The 18,020-nt window shown below is 40.2% G+C and overlaps 1 protein-coding gene across 1 annotated transcript in view; it reads left to right on the forward strand.

The window, feature by feature from the left end:
• The window catches only part of TBC1D5 (TBC1 domain family member 5), a 274,157-nt gene that overhangs the window by 250,332 nt on the left and 5,805 nt on the right, over window positions 1-18,020 (forward strand). Inside the window, exons 20-21 of the mRNA XM_073333539.1 lie at window positions 11,081-11,160; window positions 11,514-11,690. Coding sequence (XP_073189640.1) covers window positions 11,081-11,160; window positions 11,514-11,690 — 257 coding nt within the window. The remainder of the gene's footprint in view (window positions 1-11,080; window positions 11,161-11,513; window positions 11,691-18,020) is intronic.

Below are 18,020 nucleotides of genomic sequence, written 5' to 3' on the forward strand. Positions count from 1 at the left end.
TCGTAAAGAGGTCGCTTCATTTGCCCCACTGTATTTATCATTGCTGTTTCTCAATATCAAAATATCTGTCAGGTGAAGCAATCAATTTTTATTCAATACCAGTTCATTACACTGCAGATAAAAAAAATTAAATTTCATGAATTTACATTTCAAAGACCCACATCCCTTTATCATTTAAACCCTTTTAGGCACTACTTTTCAAAACAGTGCAATGGAGATATATTGAAAGATGGCACCCACAAAAGAGAGAGGTGGATGAGACTTTGATTCCTTGATAGTGTTGTCTTCATATGCAAAACAATTAACCTTTCATAAACCCATTAGCTTGAAAATGAAAATAATTCACTCATTGTCATCTGGGGATGTTCATTATGAAAAGCAAAGGAAACCAATGGAAACTTGTTGGGTTTGTTAATAAGCATCAACATCTATATACTATACTGCATTGTCTGTCTGTATAGGTCATGCAGAGATATTAATTTTCAGATCTGACGGCCAACTTTAAATGAGGTATATGGATTCCAGTTTCATATTCAATCCAATTATAATGAAAATGCAGACTCTCCTATAAAATAAAAGGGAAATGGGGAACTTTAAGATTAAACGAGACTGCGATACCAGTTCATGTTTTCTACTTCATTGTAGGGCTACTGAAATAGAAGTTGTGTCATTACGGATATACTAGGAAACTTGGAAGTTTAGCACCTATTTAATCTTTCCTATAAACCTTTTTTCTTCAATAAGTGTCACACTGCAGGACTGGTATGTGAAGCATGAAATACAGGATCTTATTGAATCCCTGACACCAGTGTGAACTCAATTGTTCTTGTCCTGTTTTGGAAAGATTTAGAACTGAAATGAAGAATCTTTCATCTTGGTGTCCCCAGGTTAAGTATCCCTTACCCGGGGCTTAAACTGATAATGTGAGTGTTGCAAGTTGCTAGCCCTCCTTCATTCTGACTTTGAAGAGTGTTCTTGGTAATCTCAGCCAGGGCTGTAAAGAGGAAAACTAAATTTACGGTGTTCCTGGCAGTGTTAGTGTGCACAGATCATTGATCAGGAGCCAACGCTGGCAAGGCAGCAAGCATAAAAAAAAGCCTGCAGCTGTTTCAAGATAGTTCCTCTCAGAAGGTGTTATCTGCCTGTAAATGCCACAAGAGACCTAGGATAAGAGTGGAGATTAGTAGGGGAGACATTTGCCATAAAGAATTGGTGTGGAAATAGAGGAGGAAATGAAGAAGTGAAGTGGACAAGTACACTGAAGAGATCTCTCATGTTTTGTGGTTTCCCCTCCTCTCTGCCACCTCTGATTGTCAACAGCAAATTTCAGTCCCTTACTGTCTCTTCCTACTTCCGGGTTCTAAGATATGAAATAAACGGAACCCCACCTTTTACCGGTTAGGATGCCATAGGGTGCCAACTAGTTGGTGTCTCCATTAGCATATGTTTCCATTCACCTTCTGTCTTCCGTTATCACAACAGTTCTTAACTGACTCAAGCAGCTAATCCTTTGTTGTACACTCAGTGGCCTTGTAGTCCAGTCATTTTTTCTGGAAAGTGATAATTTCCTAAAATCCAGGAAATTATGCTCACAGTTTTCCTCTACTGACACTTTTTTTTTGTTACTGCTGAAAACAAAATCTTCCACATAACAGATGGCCTCTAGTAGATCCATGCTCAGTATCCAGGGATTAAATCCATACATTCCAAGCAGTTCTTTTTTGGTGGGAGAGGTGGTGCTTGAGTGGTACTCGCAGTATCTTCCTTGGGTCTGGAGACCAATTTACAGATCTGCTGTTTCCTGGTTCTCCTCTAAATTCCATTTGAGGAGTTATTTTGTCCTCATCATTATGCTCTCCTTTTTACAAAGATGTAGAGTAGAGTCAAGAAAGATATTTGAGAAATGTTTCTTGTAGAGTCTGTATTCTTCTTTCATATGGCATTTGAAAAGCAAGGGGCTAGGATTATAATTGAATTATAAGATTTGATAGCCATTCTAATGCTTCTGGGATAGCTAGGTGGATCCCCTTTGTGCCACCACTGTAAACGAGAACACAGCTGTTGTCTGTTTATGTATTGCATGGTTTGTGCCTGACTGTGGTCACAATTTGATTCTTTGATTTTCCATTTGTGGAAAAGAGATCCAAACCTTCCATGCATTGTCCAAACTTGGTCGAGTGCAGTCTGCTGCCTGTGGGGAAGGCAGAATCCCAGGACTACTTTTGTTGGATTTTCAAACAGGGCTTTGTCTGGGATATCACAAGTGGCCCATGATTCGAGCCAGCAAGGGCTGATGTCCTTTCCATTGACCTGCAGTGCTGACGTGGAGATCCAGAAAGGCTTCCTGGATTTGAGTCGGGAGAGTGGCAGTGAATTGAGGTATTTGGTGTATAGTCAGGTCCAGAACAGCCAGGATGCTGTTGTACTCTGGACCACAGCAGTGTCTTACCTGTTGGCTGGCATGATGACCGCCAAAACTGGGATCCACAGTATTGGGATTGATTTGAGGAAACCACTAACAATCTTGAGAACAGCATTGATTTTGGTGTCAACAAGACTGGTGTGGGAGCAGTTGCACCAAGCTAACACACAGTACTCCAGTGTTGGCAAGAGCAGGGCTTCTGCTGAGGTTTGAAGCACGCATGCATCACATCCCCAGGATATGCTAGCGAGCTTCTTGATGATGTTAACCCTTGTCTTTATCATCTTTTGGTGGTGTTGATAGCTCAGCATCTGATCAAGGTGTCTCAAGGGTACCGTGGATTGTGGTTACGCAAAAGAGGCAGATCACAAAAGTCCACTTTCAGTGGAACTTTGGCTTCATGGTTATTCAAGTGGAAGGCAGAGATGAGTGTTTCCAAGTGTTGGGTTTCAGTCGTAAAGCTTTGAAATATATCTCTAGGGTCCAGAGGTGGTGGTTTATGACCATTTCTGTGGCCTTCAAAGAGGACACTTGTGTTGCTAGCGCAATGTTATCTGCATAGATGAATTTAAAGGATGACGTGACCAAAATATCGCTGGTACAGAGATTGAAAAGTGCAGGCACTAAAATGGATCCTTCTGGGAGGCATAGTTCAGTCTCTGTAATTTGCTGGTAGGTTCACCAAGGTGCACAGTGAATATTCTGTTACTCAGCATCTCTGTGATGAGTCTGATGGTTGATTGGCTGGGAAAGCTAATGATAACTTCAGCAGGAGACCTTTGCACCATACAGTATCATATGCAGAAGAAAGATCAATGAATGCAGCTGCTGTTTTTAATTTTTGCTGGTGGCCGGATTCTGTGTGGCTGGCTAAGGCTAGCACCTGGTCACAGCAGTTGCGACTGGTTCTAAATCTGGTCTGCTCTTTGAGGACCAGTTGCTCCAGTATCAGCTGTAACCTTTGAAGTAGGAACCACTCCAACAGTTATAGCAACTGCAAAGGAGGGAGATGGCCAGTAGCTGTACTGAATGTTTGATAGTCTTTCAATGTGTATTAGAACTTATTTAATAGGAAACTAAAACTAGTTAGGCACAGTGTATATCATTTTTACATATTCATACAGATAATTTGTATTGCAAATCTAATAGGTTTCAACCAGCCTCTTTCCCTGTCTAGGGAATTCAGTGACTACATACTAACTTTACACATCATCTTGCAATATATATGAGCTCAGTCATCAAAGAGCACAAGTCTTCTCTAAATAGTGCAGCTAGGACCTACTGTGGATTATTTTACTCTTCCATCTTTATACAGAAAATGATAAAATGTCTAATTTAAACTTTAGAAATTAGTTTTCTCACTGAGGGAAAAAATTGAAATCTTGAATTTTTTCAATACCTGATTCAAGACTGAATTTTCATGGAGTGTTGTTTACAAGTTTGGGTAAGTGTGAGAGCAGGATATGAATGTTTATTATTCATTGTAATTCTACAACTGTTTCAACTAACCTGTTTCCAATCAAAATTTTTATCGATTTGCCGTGTTTGGGCAGCAAATTACATTATCTTCCTTGGGAATAGTTATTGAATGTTTGGTGAGATTCCTACAGTATTTAAATGAAGCATTTGCTTGACAACCAGTGTCTGACATTTATTCCTAACCAGTTATGAAAAACACTTTCAGGAGGTATCACTCCTAAATATGCCATTGTTGAAAACAAAGCAGCCTTTGTTTGATATGGTAGCTGAATTCTGAAGAGTGCGTGTGGCTCCATTATTATTTATGTTGAGCTATATGTGATGCATGTCCTGCTCTGCCCCTTGGGTTCTGATAGCTTTTGAACTACAGCAGCCATTTAACAATGTTTTAAGAGAAATATGTCTAGCACAGAAATAGATTTACTTGACTTTGCAAATAATTTATAAGCCATATAATTCAGTTGTTCTTCAATGCATATCATCAGTGTTTATTCTGCAGATAGGAAGATGCTCTCAGATTTTCTTTGATTTGGGATTGATACTAATGCACACTTTTATAAAGATTTTATTATATTATGAAAAAATCATAAGTCAGGAATTAGAGTTCCATGATAGGATAAATATTTTAAAGCAAAAAACTTCATCATGTGGCCATTCAGCTGTATGAATAGAAAAAAAAATCAAATAATATATAAGATCTCAAACTTGGGGAGAACAATAAAATTAGGTGTGTGTGTGTGTGCTTTAATATAGAATGGTGGTGCCCAAACGTTTCTTGCTGCACCCCGCTTACCAGTAATGGAATCTGTCCTCGTGCCCTCTTCCCCCCATTAGTGCCCAGCCAAAGCTTCCAGCAGAGGAGCTTGAGCTGAAGGCAGAGCTGGGGGCAGAACTGGGGATGGGTGTTTTCCTTCTTATTCATGCATTACCATATTAAGGTTTGAATTGTTGAATTAAGAAACCGTAGCTTTGAAAAACCAGAAACAACAATGGATTATTTCTACATCGTGTGGAGACCCTTGCATCTTTTATTTTGTGACTTATTTTCATAGCATTTTAAAGGTAAATGTCCCACATCTGAGGTATGTTCTGAATTATTTATTTTCTCCTCCCTACCCCCACACACTTAGTCTTTGTGCATACTTGTTTTATAACACGTTTCCATGCATGTGTGCGTGAGGGGGGAGGAATAGTGTTATAGACACACAAAAACCCTACAAAATATGAAAGCCAACTAAAGCCTAATGATTCAGGTTCCCCGTTGATCAGTTATTTTCCCCAGATATTAACGTGTGCTGGATAGTTTACAAAACTTGGGTGCTGGATAGAATCATAGAATATCAGGATTGGAAGGGACCTCAGGAGGTCATCTAGTCCAACCTCCTGCTCAAAGCAGGACCAATCCCCAACTAAATCATCCCAGCCAGGGCTTTGTCAAGCCTGACCTTAAAAACTTCTAAGGAAGGGGATTCCACCACCTCCCTAGGTAATCCATCCCAGTGCTTCACCACCCTCCTAGTGAAAAATATCCAACCTAAACCTCCCCCACTGCAACTTGAGACCATTACTCCTCGTTCTGTCATCTGCTACCACTGAGAACAGTCTAGATCCATCCTCTTTGGAACCCCCTTTCAGGTAGGTGAAAGCAGCTATCAAATCCCCCCTCATTCTTCTCTTCTGCAGACTAGACAATCCCAGTTCCCTCAGCTTCTCCTCATAAGTCATGTGTTCTAGTCCCCTAATCATTTTTGTTGCCCTCCACTGGACTCTTTCCAATTTTTCCACATCCTTGTTGTAGTGTGGGGCCCAAAACTGGACACAGTACTCCAGATGAGACCTCAACAATGTCGAATAGAGGGGAACGATCACATCCCTCCATCTGCTGGCAATCCCCTTCTTATACATTCCAAAATGTCATTGGCCTTCTTGGCAACAAGGGCACACTGTTGACTCATGTACCTTCTCATCCACTGTAACCCCAGGTCCTTTTCCGCAGAACTGCTACCTAACCATTCGGTCCCTAGTCTGTAGCGGTGCACGGGATTCTTCCGTCCTAAGTGCAGGACTCTGCATTTGTCCTTGTTGAACCTCATCAGATTTCTTTTGGCCCAATCCTCTAATTTGTCTAGGTCCCTCTGTATCCTATCCCTACCCTCCAGCGTATCTACCACTCCTCCCAGTTTAGTGTCATCTGCAAACTTGCTGAGGGTGCAATCCACACCATCCTCCAGGTCATTAATGAAGATATTGAACAAAATCGGCCCCAGGACTGACCCTTGGGGCACTCCGCTTGATACTGGCTGCCAACTAGACATGGAGCCATTGATCACTACCTGTTGAGCCCGACAATCTAGCCAGCTTTCAATCCACCTTGTAGTCCATTCATCCAGCCTATACTTCTTTAACTTGCTGGCAAGAATACTGTGGGAGACTCTGTCAAAAGCTTTGCTCAAGTCAAGGAACAACACGTCCACTGCTTTCCCCTCATCCACAGAGCCAGTTATCTTGTCATAGAAGGCAATTAGATTAGTCAGGCATGACTTCCCCTTGGTGAATCCATGCTGACTGTTCCTGATCACTTTCCTCTCCTCTGAGTGCTTCAGAATTGATTCCTTGAGGACCTGCTCCATGATTTTTCCAGGGACTGAGGTGAGGCTGACTGGCCTGTACTTCCCAGGATCCTCCTCCTTCCCTTTTTTAAAGATGGGCCTTTTTCCAGTTGTCCGGGACCTCCACCGTTAGGGGCAAAAAAAGCATTGAGTACATTACCTTTATCCACATCCTCTGTCACTAGGTTGCCTCCCTCATTCAGTAAGGTGCCCACACTTTCCTTGACTTTCTTCTTGTTGCTAACATACCAGAAGAAACCCTTCTTGTTACTCTTAACATCTCTTGCTAGTTGCAACTCCAGGTGTGATTTGGCCTTCCTGATTTTACTCCTGCTTGCCCGAGCAATATTTTTATACTCTTCCCTGGTCATTTGTCCAGTCTTCCACTTCTTGTAAGCTTCTTTTTTGTGTTTAAGATCAGTAAGGATTTCATTGTTAAGCCAAGCTGGTTGCCCACCATATTTACTATTCTTTCGACACATCGGGGTGGTTTGTCCCTGTAACCTCAATCAGGATTCTTCAAAAAACAGCCAGGAGTCTCCTGGACTCCTTTCCCCCTCATGTTATTCTCCCAGGGGATCCTGCCCATCAGTTCCCTGAGGACTCCTGGGGGTCCACAGACTATGCCTAGGGGGTCCGCAAAAGGTTGTTATTACCATAGAACAGTGGTTTTCAACCTGTGGTCTGCAGGCTCCTGGGGGTACTTAGACTATGTCTAAGCTTTCCAAAGAGGTCTGTATCTCCATTTGAAATTGTTTAGGGGCCTGCAAATGAAAAAAGATTGAAAACCACTGATTTAATATAGTGACAGACTGCAGCAGTGCAGGAGGAAAATATTTAATACAGAGCAAAATAATGAATAACAGGAAACATATTTGCAAAGAGATCTAGCTTCATATTAATTCCATCCTCCATAGTTCAGCTTCTTTGTAATGGACCTTGGAATCATAGGATTAACATTTGTCACTATCCAGTTTTCATTCTTACGTTTTAGTCCATTGCTCTAGTTCACAGCTACAGTTGACTTCTTAATAACTGCACTGTACAGATGCTAAATAATGTTCATGTAATCTAGTAACTCAAGTCCACCTCACCCCATTTCCCCCAGCTGCTTTTTACATCTTATTCCCTGAAATCCTTTCCTCCCTTGGCTTTCATGGCTCTCCTGTTCCTTCTAACTCTCCGATCATTCCATCAGCATCTCATTTTGTGTGTGGATCGCCACCCATTTCCCCATTTTATGGAGTTTCTTGCTGGAACACTTTTCTGGAGATACCCAGAACTGTGAGACAGTGTTTCCACTCTGTCTCAACAAGAGCAAGTTTTACTAGTGAGTAGACTCTGTGTCCGCTCCATGACACAGCAGCAGCAAACCACCTTCCTCACCAGCAAACACCTAGCCCAGACCTTGCCTTGCACGTAACAATCAGCAAAGTCCAGCTCCCAAGCTCCTCAGAGATGTTTCTCTGCAATGCACAGCCCCTCCCACTGTGCAGTCACAGAAGATATGAAGTTCACTGTTCTGTCAGACATAGCTTATTAATTTAATGGGGGTAAATAGATCCATCTTTTCAAACACAGCACTGAATTGGTTTATAGTAAAAGTAAAACAAGTTTATTAACAAAAGAGCATGGATAAAGCGATACCAACTAAAAGAGGTAAAAGTAGAAATGGTTACAAGCAAATAAAAGTAAAAACACGAATCTAAACATCTAAAACTTAATCTAGCAAGATGCAGTTTTTGTTCAAGATGGCTTTTCCTCTCACCCACAGTCTTCTTTCCAGCTTTTTACTGGCTGACCTGGCTGGGACCTATCTCAGAGATTAGATCACTTGATTTCTTTGTCTCCTTAAAATGAAGGATTGAGGTGGAGTGTCTCTCTGTTCCTTGTATTCCCAAAGGAATTTCTTTGTCTTGCAAGTCTGGAAGGCCTCCTGGGGGTTCAATCTCGTGTCTCTCGCTGAGTTTCAGGAGCCATGTTAGTTCTGTCTCTTGCATTCCGACTCAAGATAACCCCACTAATTTAGCTAATATGTAATTGAGGTAAACCAACGTTTCTTTGTCTAGGACAGACCTATTTATCAATTTTATCTAGGCTGGAATATTTTTGTCTTAAACATGCTCTAGTAACATCATACAGAGGGAATTCTTAACTTCACATGTAAGGTTAAAACGTACATTTTTACAAAGATCTTAACAACCAGCATGTTGCTAGCTTTCATATGATACTTCACAAGACATATTTTGTACAGATATTATTAGAGTAGTGTGCAGGATATGAATACAAGTGTGCCTAGGGTCACACTTGTCCCTTTTTCTTCTGTCTTTACATCTATCTCTGGTTGATCTGATCTGTTCTCAATTACCATCAATGATGTGAACTACCATCTTTACACCAGTCTCTTTAGATCTGCCTTTCTAACCTGTCTTCTTCTGACCCAGTTGTATATCTCATCTCCACTCTCTCTCATCTTGTTCTACATGTATTAATCTTAAATTTAACGTGGCCAAACTGTACTCCTGTTCTCTCCTATGAAACCTTCTGCAGTCCCATAGTCTGTCACTTTTGACAACACCACCATCTTTATCCCTGTCAGTGTCGTCTGTAACAAAAGCTTGACTTTTCATTCTTTCTTGTCCTGAACATTCAGGGTTTGTTTTTTAAAAAAAAAATGCTGATGATGACAGGGCACGGTGTTAGTGATATAACATTTTTATTAGCAAGAGTGTAGGATGATAACATTGTTCACAAGTAGCAAAGCATTGTTCCCTGATGAATGCCAGCAAAGGGGTAGGTTAGCATGAAGCTTAGTACGCTGGGGTGGGGAAGGGCACCGAGAAGCTTTTCCCTTCCCTCGTTGCATTCCAGTGCAGCAGGTATCAAACATAAGTTTGTTGTTCCGTGTTGTGCCTCTGAGGCATGGCACAGAACTCAAAGCCCAAGGAGAGAGGAGGGTTAAGGTGGATGGAGAGGTTCCTGGCATAGTTTAGTCAGCTCTGGGGCCTGCCTCAGTTATGGTAGCCTCTCTGGGCTGCCCTGTGGGCTACAGCATGGCCCAAAATCTCCATGTCACTGTGTACTGTAGCCCTTCCTCTGATATACCCATTCTGGACTCAGTAAATCCCCTGTGCCAGGGCTTGCAAGGGGGATCCTTGAAGTACAGACTTTCAGCTGTCTTCCTTCTCCAGCCAGATATAAGACTATTAAGGTCCCTTTACTCTGCTCCGGCTCTTTTACCCAGAATAAAGGGGAGGGAGCAGAGGTGAGGATTTCACTCTTGGTACACAAGGACCAGGGAACTCTAGCATCAGTGCTGGCATTAGGAATTAGCAGAACTAGAATTGCAGAGTGCACACAAATTTAAGGGGTCCACAGATACTATTGCTATGTAAGTAGGGATAGGATACAGAGGGACCTAGACAAATTAGAGGATTGGGCCAAAAGAAATCTGATGAGGTTCAACAAGGACAAGTGCAGAGTCCTGCACTTAGGGCGGAAGAATCCTATGCACCGCTACAGACTAGGGACCGAATGGCTAGGCAGCAGTTCTGCAGAAAAGGACCTGGGGGGTTACAGTGGACGAGAAACTGGATATGAGTCAACAGTGTGCCCTTGTTGCCAAGAAGGCTAACGGCATTTTGGGCTGTATAAGTAAGGGCATTGCCAGCAGATGGAGGGACGTGATCGTTCCCCTCTATTCGACATTGGTGAGGCCTCATCTGGAGTACTGTGTCCAGTTTTGGGCCCCACTCTACAAGAAGGATGTGAAAAAACTGGAAAGCGTCCAGTGGAGAGCAACAAAAATGATTAGGGGACTGGAACACATGACTTATGAGGAGAGGCTGAGGGAACTGGGATTGTTTAGTCTGCAGAAGAGAAGAATGAGGGGGGATTTGATAGCTGCTTTCACCTACCTGAAAGGGGGTTCCAAAGAGGATGGATCTAGACTGTTCTCAGTGGTAGCAGATGACAGAACATGGAGTAATGGTCTCAAGTTGCAGTGGGGGAGGTTTAGGTTGGATATTTTTCACTAGGAGGGTGGTGAAGCACTGGGATGGATTACCTAGAGAGGTGGTGGAATCTCCTTTGTGGTTTTTAAGGTCAGGCTTGACAAAGCCCTGGCTGGGATGATTTAGTTGGGGATTGGTCCTGCTTTGAGCAGGGGGTTGGACTAGATGACCTCCTGAGGTCCCTTCCAACCCTGATACTCTATTATTCCAACTTAATATCTGTGGAGATCATGAAGGTTATAGCCATCAGCTTTCTTCTAGGGATCAGGAATAGTATGTGTGTTTTGTGTCCTGATTGATTCAGTTGGCAGTCAAATCTTTTAATAGCACAGCGTCATTGTGGGAGTTCTGACTGGTGTGTAGATTTGGCTAGCCAAGTTTCTAATCCCCTTCTACAATGAGTAAAAGTGCCAAGCTGTAGGTCTATATGTGTGTGACTGTTTGCATGACAGCATGAGACATGGTGCGAATATCTGAGCATGCTCATGCTGACTTTAGGTTGGTGGCAGATAAGTACTACATGATCATTTAGGAAAATATTGTTCTTTGTGTTGCAGGAAATATTCAAGAGGTCATATTACAGGAACACTTGGAGAAAGAAGATGAAATTCTGGTATCGCTGGCAGGCTTGAAGCAGGTACAGATATTGACCAAATTCAGCTTTACAAATATTAAATATATTAAGTTTTACAAATCCTCTTTTTCTGGAGGTGAAATTGAACCATAGAGAGGTCAAGCTCTTGTTCTTTTTAAATATCTTAGGTGCTTTGTGGTTTCCAGTTTCTGGTAGAACCCTGTTTCACTGGTGCTTGATCCTTTAAATAGTGCAAGTATTACCATTAATGTTGTTTTCTTCTTCAAAAAATATAGTAAATCATTTACAAAATATATAGTTCATGAAAGGCAGACTTGGGTTCATTAGCCCAAGCTTCAGATATTTTAGATTTTTCCTAATGTTCTGAATTATTTTTCCTCCTGTTTGGCAAATAGATCAAGGATATTCTAAAGGGTTCCCTGCGTTTCAACCAGAGCCAACTGGAGGCTGAAGAGAATGAGCAAATCACAATAGAAGATGATCATTACTGTTCCAGCAGTCAGAACAAGGAGATGGGTGATGCCCTGAAAGGATCTGTTATGGCAAAGCAACACTTCCTCTCAACGCTTCAGGTAAATACATCCATTTCAGCCAAGTTGCTGATAACCTGATGGAAAAAATGTGCATTCAATAAACATCTTTAGAACATTTTTCAAAAGTTCCTAAAGTTTCACAAATTGTCTTGTGACAATTTAGAAAACTTATTTTTGTGATTCAGACATTTATCTAAGAATGCAATTAAAAAAAATTTGTTCTAATTAAATAACTTTGTTTATAAGTTGATACAATAGCAAATAAGACCTAGAGATCCCTTAGTTGAATCAGTCTTTCCAGGGTTTGAATTTCTCTGTGATGTTTTTTATCCCCGTTTGATCCCTTTTCTTGGTTCCCTGCTTTTCCTCTTCGCCTTTGCTATTTGACTCTCCCTTCGGTGCTGATAGATCCCAACTCACTCTGCTAAGTAGTGTCCTGCTCCTTCTTCCCAGAAGCCTTGTCTCCTTTCTGATAGTGGAACGTTGTTCACTGCTAGATAAGGCTCTGAGCACAATCCTACTCCCATTGAAGTCAGTTGCAAAACTCCCATTGACTACATTGGTGCAGGATTGGGCCCTTCAAGAATAGGTAAATCAAGTACAGTTGTTTTTTGTTTTTTCTAAATAGTTATCTCAGCTGCTTCTCAGTAAATGAGTTTCATATTTTAAAAGATTGAAAATATATTTTTAAAGAGAGCTATAAAGGTATTATTGGTGCTGGGGATTTAAAAACTGAGGGCAAACTTTTTCCTGTGGGTAGACTATTTTCATTGCCTCTGTCCTGTAGAATTCCATTATGCAACAGCTGATTACTGCATTGCACCAATGTATCCATCCTCAAGTGCCAAAAAAAGATACAGCTAGGAGATCACTTTAACCTCCCATTTCCTTTCAGTCGTTTGAGGTTTCTGTATTGGCTTTCTCCTTGAATCAATATGATGCTTTCATCCCGCATGAAAAACATGTTTACAGGGCAATAGATTTATTTCCATCCATGGCAGCACAAGGTTGCATCGCACATGTTTTTTTCATTTAGTTGAGCTATGATCTTATATGAACAAATAACTATGTATGCAGATTAATGTATAATTCCCAAGAAGAGCACATCAGCAGAGTTCTGAAATTAAATATCCCATACACCAGCACCAGTATCAAAACCAACAACATCGGGAAATCAATAGCCGCATTATCGTTGCCATGGTCCAGTCTAGTCTGTTCTCAGTTTTCTACTGCAGCTTGTTGAATCAACTCAGCAGTGCTGAAGGAGTGAATGAAAGGAAATAGAAAGAAGAATTACTTACCTAAACCTAGTGAAATAGGATGGTGTGATTTATAATAAAAAATCCATTGCTTTTAACAGCTGTTCAAAATAGTATTTCAATATTAAAAATAAAATATATCTTATTTTACTTAATTACGTTAGATGCAAAGATAAAAGGCTTTTACATTTCTGTTTAAAAGTTCATTTATAATGGATGTTGTCACAGATCCTATTGAGCACCCCTTCACGGCCACCTGCTAGGACTGCTGTGAGGGGAATCCAAGCCTCTTTGCTCTAGCTCCTCAGGGGGTGTGTTAAGCTCGTGGAATCTGAACAGAGTCCAGCCACTACCCCAATCTCGGAGTCCCTAGACATACCCTCAGGGTGAGACCTAGTAACTGCACCCCCTTTCTGAGTGTTTGAACCCTCTGTCCAGCTGCCTAGCCCCACTTCAAGACTCCCTAGTAATGAAACACACCCCTGTCCCAGAACTCCACCCCCAAAATGTGTGAAGCTAGTGGTTCACAATTTAAATCCCTCAGATACACCACAGTAGTTGTGAAGCAGCCCACACACACACGCACACACTTTGCTCAATCTATCAACCTGTACTTATGATTGCAGTCAACAGATAAAGCACAGGAGAGTACAGATCATATAAAATATCCTAAATGCAGCATCCCTCACTGGCTCATCCTTCTCTTGAGATCCTTGGGCTACCATCTATATTCCAGCAGGCAGGCAGGGCCCTCCACCTCCTTTCCTACGCTGCCACTACAGCAGCCTCCCTCGTCTTAATCCGGTGCAAAATGACTCTCTCCCCTAGTTCCTCCCTGTGAGTCCTTTAATAGATTCCGGCTGGGGTCACAGACTTCTTTTCTTCAGCCTTTTGGTAACTTTCCACTGCTACCCTCCTCCCTCCCTTCAGACAAGAGGAGAAAGTGTCTTCTCCCAAGTAGAGCAAACCTATAGTCCCAAGTTGTTTTACTTTGAATAAACTATCGCTGAGTGCTGATTAATCACCATTGTCTCTGGCCTGGCACAGGCATGGCACAACCCTGCCTAACTCATTGGGGATCCACATACATATAGGCATTCCATGACACAGTAATTTCATGATACAATTTCATAAAATCATCCAAAGTTCAGAAGTGGTACAGAAAGAACTCCCAGTTCATCACAGATGTCATTAGTGCTTTTAACCATGGTTATTAAAACCAGGCTTTTCTGCCATATTGAAGGCAGTGGTTAAACTCCATTGGCAGCCCACTGGAGTACATATGGGCTAACACGGGTTTAACCAATGCCTTCAATATGACAAAAAAGTCTGGTTTTAACAAAAGCGGTTAAAGCAGTAATGACATCTGTGACTTCCGTAAGCTCAAAAGATTGTCTCTCTCTCCAACAGAAGTTGGTCCAATAAAAGATACTATCTCACCCACCTTGTCTTTCTAGTATCCTGGGACCAACACAGCCACAACAGGATTGCATACGGGATTGCATGTCTAATGACATCCCCTATTTTGGTACTATGGCTTCTCACTCTTTACATAAGAAATATTTGTGCCTTAGTATTGAAATGGCAGATGCCTTATTTTTAATAATCCTTAACGTTGATTCACAGTATAAAATGAAAGATACAGTATAACACAACACACTGTGTTAGATTGTGCGAACATTACTCAGGCTGGTAAGGATTTATTCTCACATTGGTATCAATGGGGCTACTCATGAGTAACTGCTGGCAAATGTGGTAAGGGTTGTGCAATCTAACCCTGATAAAACATTTAATAAGGTTTTGAGCTTTAAATGGTTAATATCTGCAGATTATGGTATATTTTCAGTTTAGGGTACAGTGAATTTTTTCTTATTAGCTTTCTCTCATCTTACCTTCTGGGAGCTCCAATTATAGTAATGAGCATCAGTTTATTATAACAAAAACAAGAAATTAGTTTTAGAACTGCTTATTGTTGGGAAGAAATATTAATACCCCAGCATTCTTTGCTGTTTTTGACTACATTGTGTTTATCTTTTGTGAGTAAAATCAAGTAAAAAGAGAGGATGTTTTGAGCCAGTGTAATGAAAATTAAAAGATAAAAACCGCTAAGTTTAGTAGCCTGTGAAAAGAGAGCATTCATTAATTTTTTTCCAAACAGGACCACAAGTCAGCTTTTTAGTCTTAATGAGGGTAATGTGCTACGATGATGTTTCCAGGTCAAGCTGGAAGCATTTTCTGAATACAGCAGAAAGTTTAAAAAGTTCTAAACGTTAATTATTTAGAACATGTTGTATTGCTTTAGTTTCATTCCTATTTAATGTATTTCCAGCAAAATAAATTTTGCTGTATTTGTGGGTTTTTTCCTAGTGCAATAATGTTTGTAATTCTATTTAGTATGGCCTTTTATGGCTGCTGAGTCTGTTATGTAGAAATTACATTTATATTCCAGAACCTCTGGAAAATGTTTTGGGCCCAAATCTCCTTTCATGTACACTAGTCTCACACCAGTGTTATTCAGCTGACTTCAATGGTGTTACAGCAGATTTATATTAGTGTAAATGAGATTGAAATCTGGCCCATTGGCTTTCAGTGTTTTTTAGATACTGGTCATTTGTCACTTCATTAATCAAAAAAGAAACTTACATCCCAGACCGTACCTCAGTTTCCCCATCTGTAAAATGGGAGTAGTGATACTGACCTCCTTTGTAAAGAAAGCACTTTGCAATACAAAGATGAAAAACACTATATAAAAGCTTAGTAGTAGTATTTATACCACTCTGCTGTATTTATATATTTTTATACTCTGCTACACTATATTTTATGTATTTTTATACTATATTTATATATATATTATATATATATACTCTGCTATATGTGTGGGCCTAGTGGCACATTGCTCTAGCACTTGACATTTTATAAAGAGTTACACATATAGGGAGGACTTTTTTTTTTCTAATGTTCCATTTTTAACGCTGTGCTGCAGTGGAATAAGCCTCAAATAAGATGTACAGCATTAATTTCGGTAACAATACAGTTGATAAATAGGAATCTTGCATTGCTAAATATTGAATAATTAACACATTATCTTTCCTTTAACTAGCCCAAGAAGGAGACAAAATGAGCTGCTGCTCTTTTTCTCGGCTTACTTAAAATGTATTCTTATTGTTAGCTTTAGCTAGTTGGCAGTATGCAGGCAATTGAAATAAGCCTGACACTAGTAGCTGATATTCATCAGGAAGAAATGTTGGGAGAAGCCATATGGCACCAGGCAAAAGGTTGTACACTTTCAAAAGCGGCTGGAAGTATAATTCTGTCATTTTTCATTTATTCAGTAGTGGCAGCAGATGGAAGAAAACATGGTTCACGTCAGTGCGAGTTTCCTGAAAGAGAAACAGACAGAGCAAGGAGTAGGGAGACATATTTTACCTCTGGAAATACCAGCATTAAAATAATAGTGTGTTCTAAACACGGACCTATATTTATAGCAAGCCCTTATATCATGTTGGAGGCAATGGGTACATACTTCTATTAAACCCAGGTTTAGGAGCCAAAAATGTGGGTAGCCTAAAAATTGAAGAACATAACCATAAGGAAAAGAAGTTACGATATGATGCTTCTTTCTTTTACCTTTATTAAAAGGCGGGGAGGGATGTCCAACCAGGCAACAGCACATTTCAGAATTTAGGAAACTGCAGTAGCAGGCCCCCAGTAGAACTAGCTAAGGCCGTGCCTGTTCACTGCCTTAAGGAAGTCAGCCTGTTTGCCTTACAGATATCTTTAAGATCACTCGCACTGGTAATCTATTTGTAAGTGTTTTGCTAGGTAATGCCTTTGGTTCCCTAGGGTAGCAGCCAGCTTGGACAAGAGAGTTGGGAAGACTGAAATAGTGGCTAATATGATGCCATTGGGCTGGAATTACAAAGTACACTCAGTGCTCAAAATTAAATTTGTATCTGTGTGTCAGGGGCTTCCAAAAGGAACAAGGAACAGTGGGTTACGTCAACTCGGGGTGTTTAAAATAGCTTTCATTACCGTTGTAAAAAGGAAAAGGAGACCGTGAAATTTGGAATGGAACCTACAGCCCCAGAAGACCTTAATCTGGCTCTGTGTAATCCTATGTGATGAATGTCCATGGAATCAAGCAGGAGACTGTTGATTAATTTCTGGAGCTGAGCCATTCTTTTACACTGTCTGTGTTCTCAGAGCCCTAGACATGATAGCTGATTAACTGACAGATGACGAAGATTGTAATTCAAATAGATCAGATGAAACAAAAACAGTAATTAAAGAAGAATTATATGTTTCATCATACAAAAGGTGTTTAAATAGTGTGGTGTGTCTGTCTGTAAATTAGATCTGTTTGTTTGTAACTTCTTGGAGTAGTGAAAACATTTTTTAAAATTCACAAAAGGAGTAGGAAATTTACTACCAGTCAGTTTTAACTACATTATGAACTTACTAAATAGTTTTTGGAACACTTAAAAATAATTTGTTCAATTTGGGTTATATTAATTTTATAATGGTCATCTAAAGGAAAATGAATTATTTAAGTTATTTTAGAAGGGATGTGTGCATGTAAAGATTAGCAACAGTATTCAGCTAAAGTCAAGTTTTTAGATCCATTAATTATATAATTGTTAATTGTTATTGCTTGTGATTTATGTCATATTTTTGTTGCTACGCTGAATGTGAGATGTTTCAATTTGTATTGGAGAGACATCATTAAAATGGGTAATTTATTTATAGAAGAAAATATAAATAAAAATGAGAATGTTTAATATTAAAGTTATATAAACAAGATTTTTTTAAAAATATTCCATATTGCTAGAAATGTCTCTGGAACCCCTTTAATACAAACTTTTCTTTGTTCTTGAGGTACTGAGTCACAATTCTTTGTTCTCACCTTTTTCACTCTCAGCTGATATTTTGCCTTGTTAATGTTAATAATTTGTAGCAACTACTTACATAATAGCTAGTAGCATAAGTTTCTTATATATCCTCCCAATCCATTGATGGATTGAGGACTTTCAAGAAAGTACTCTTGTGTAATGAACAAGAGAGACAATGGGAAATGGCTATCAGCAGTAACTACAGCAAAATAAATTCAGCA

The sequence above is a fragment of the Lepidochelys kempii genome, chromosome 2, assembly GCF_965140265.1.
Source record: "Lepidochelys kempii isolate rLepKem1 chromosome 2, rLepKem1.hap2, whole genome shotgun sequence".
Lineage (NCBI taxonomy): Eukaryota > Metazoa > Chordata > Testudines > Cheloniidae > Lepidochelys > Lepidochelys kempii.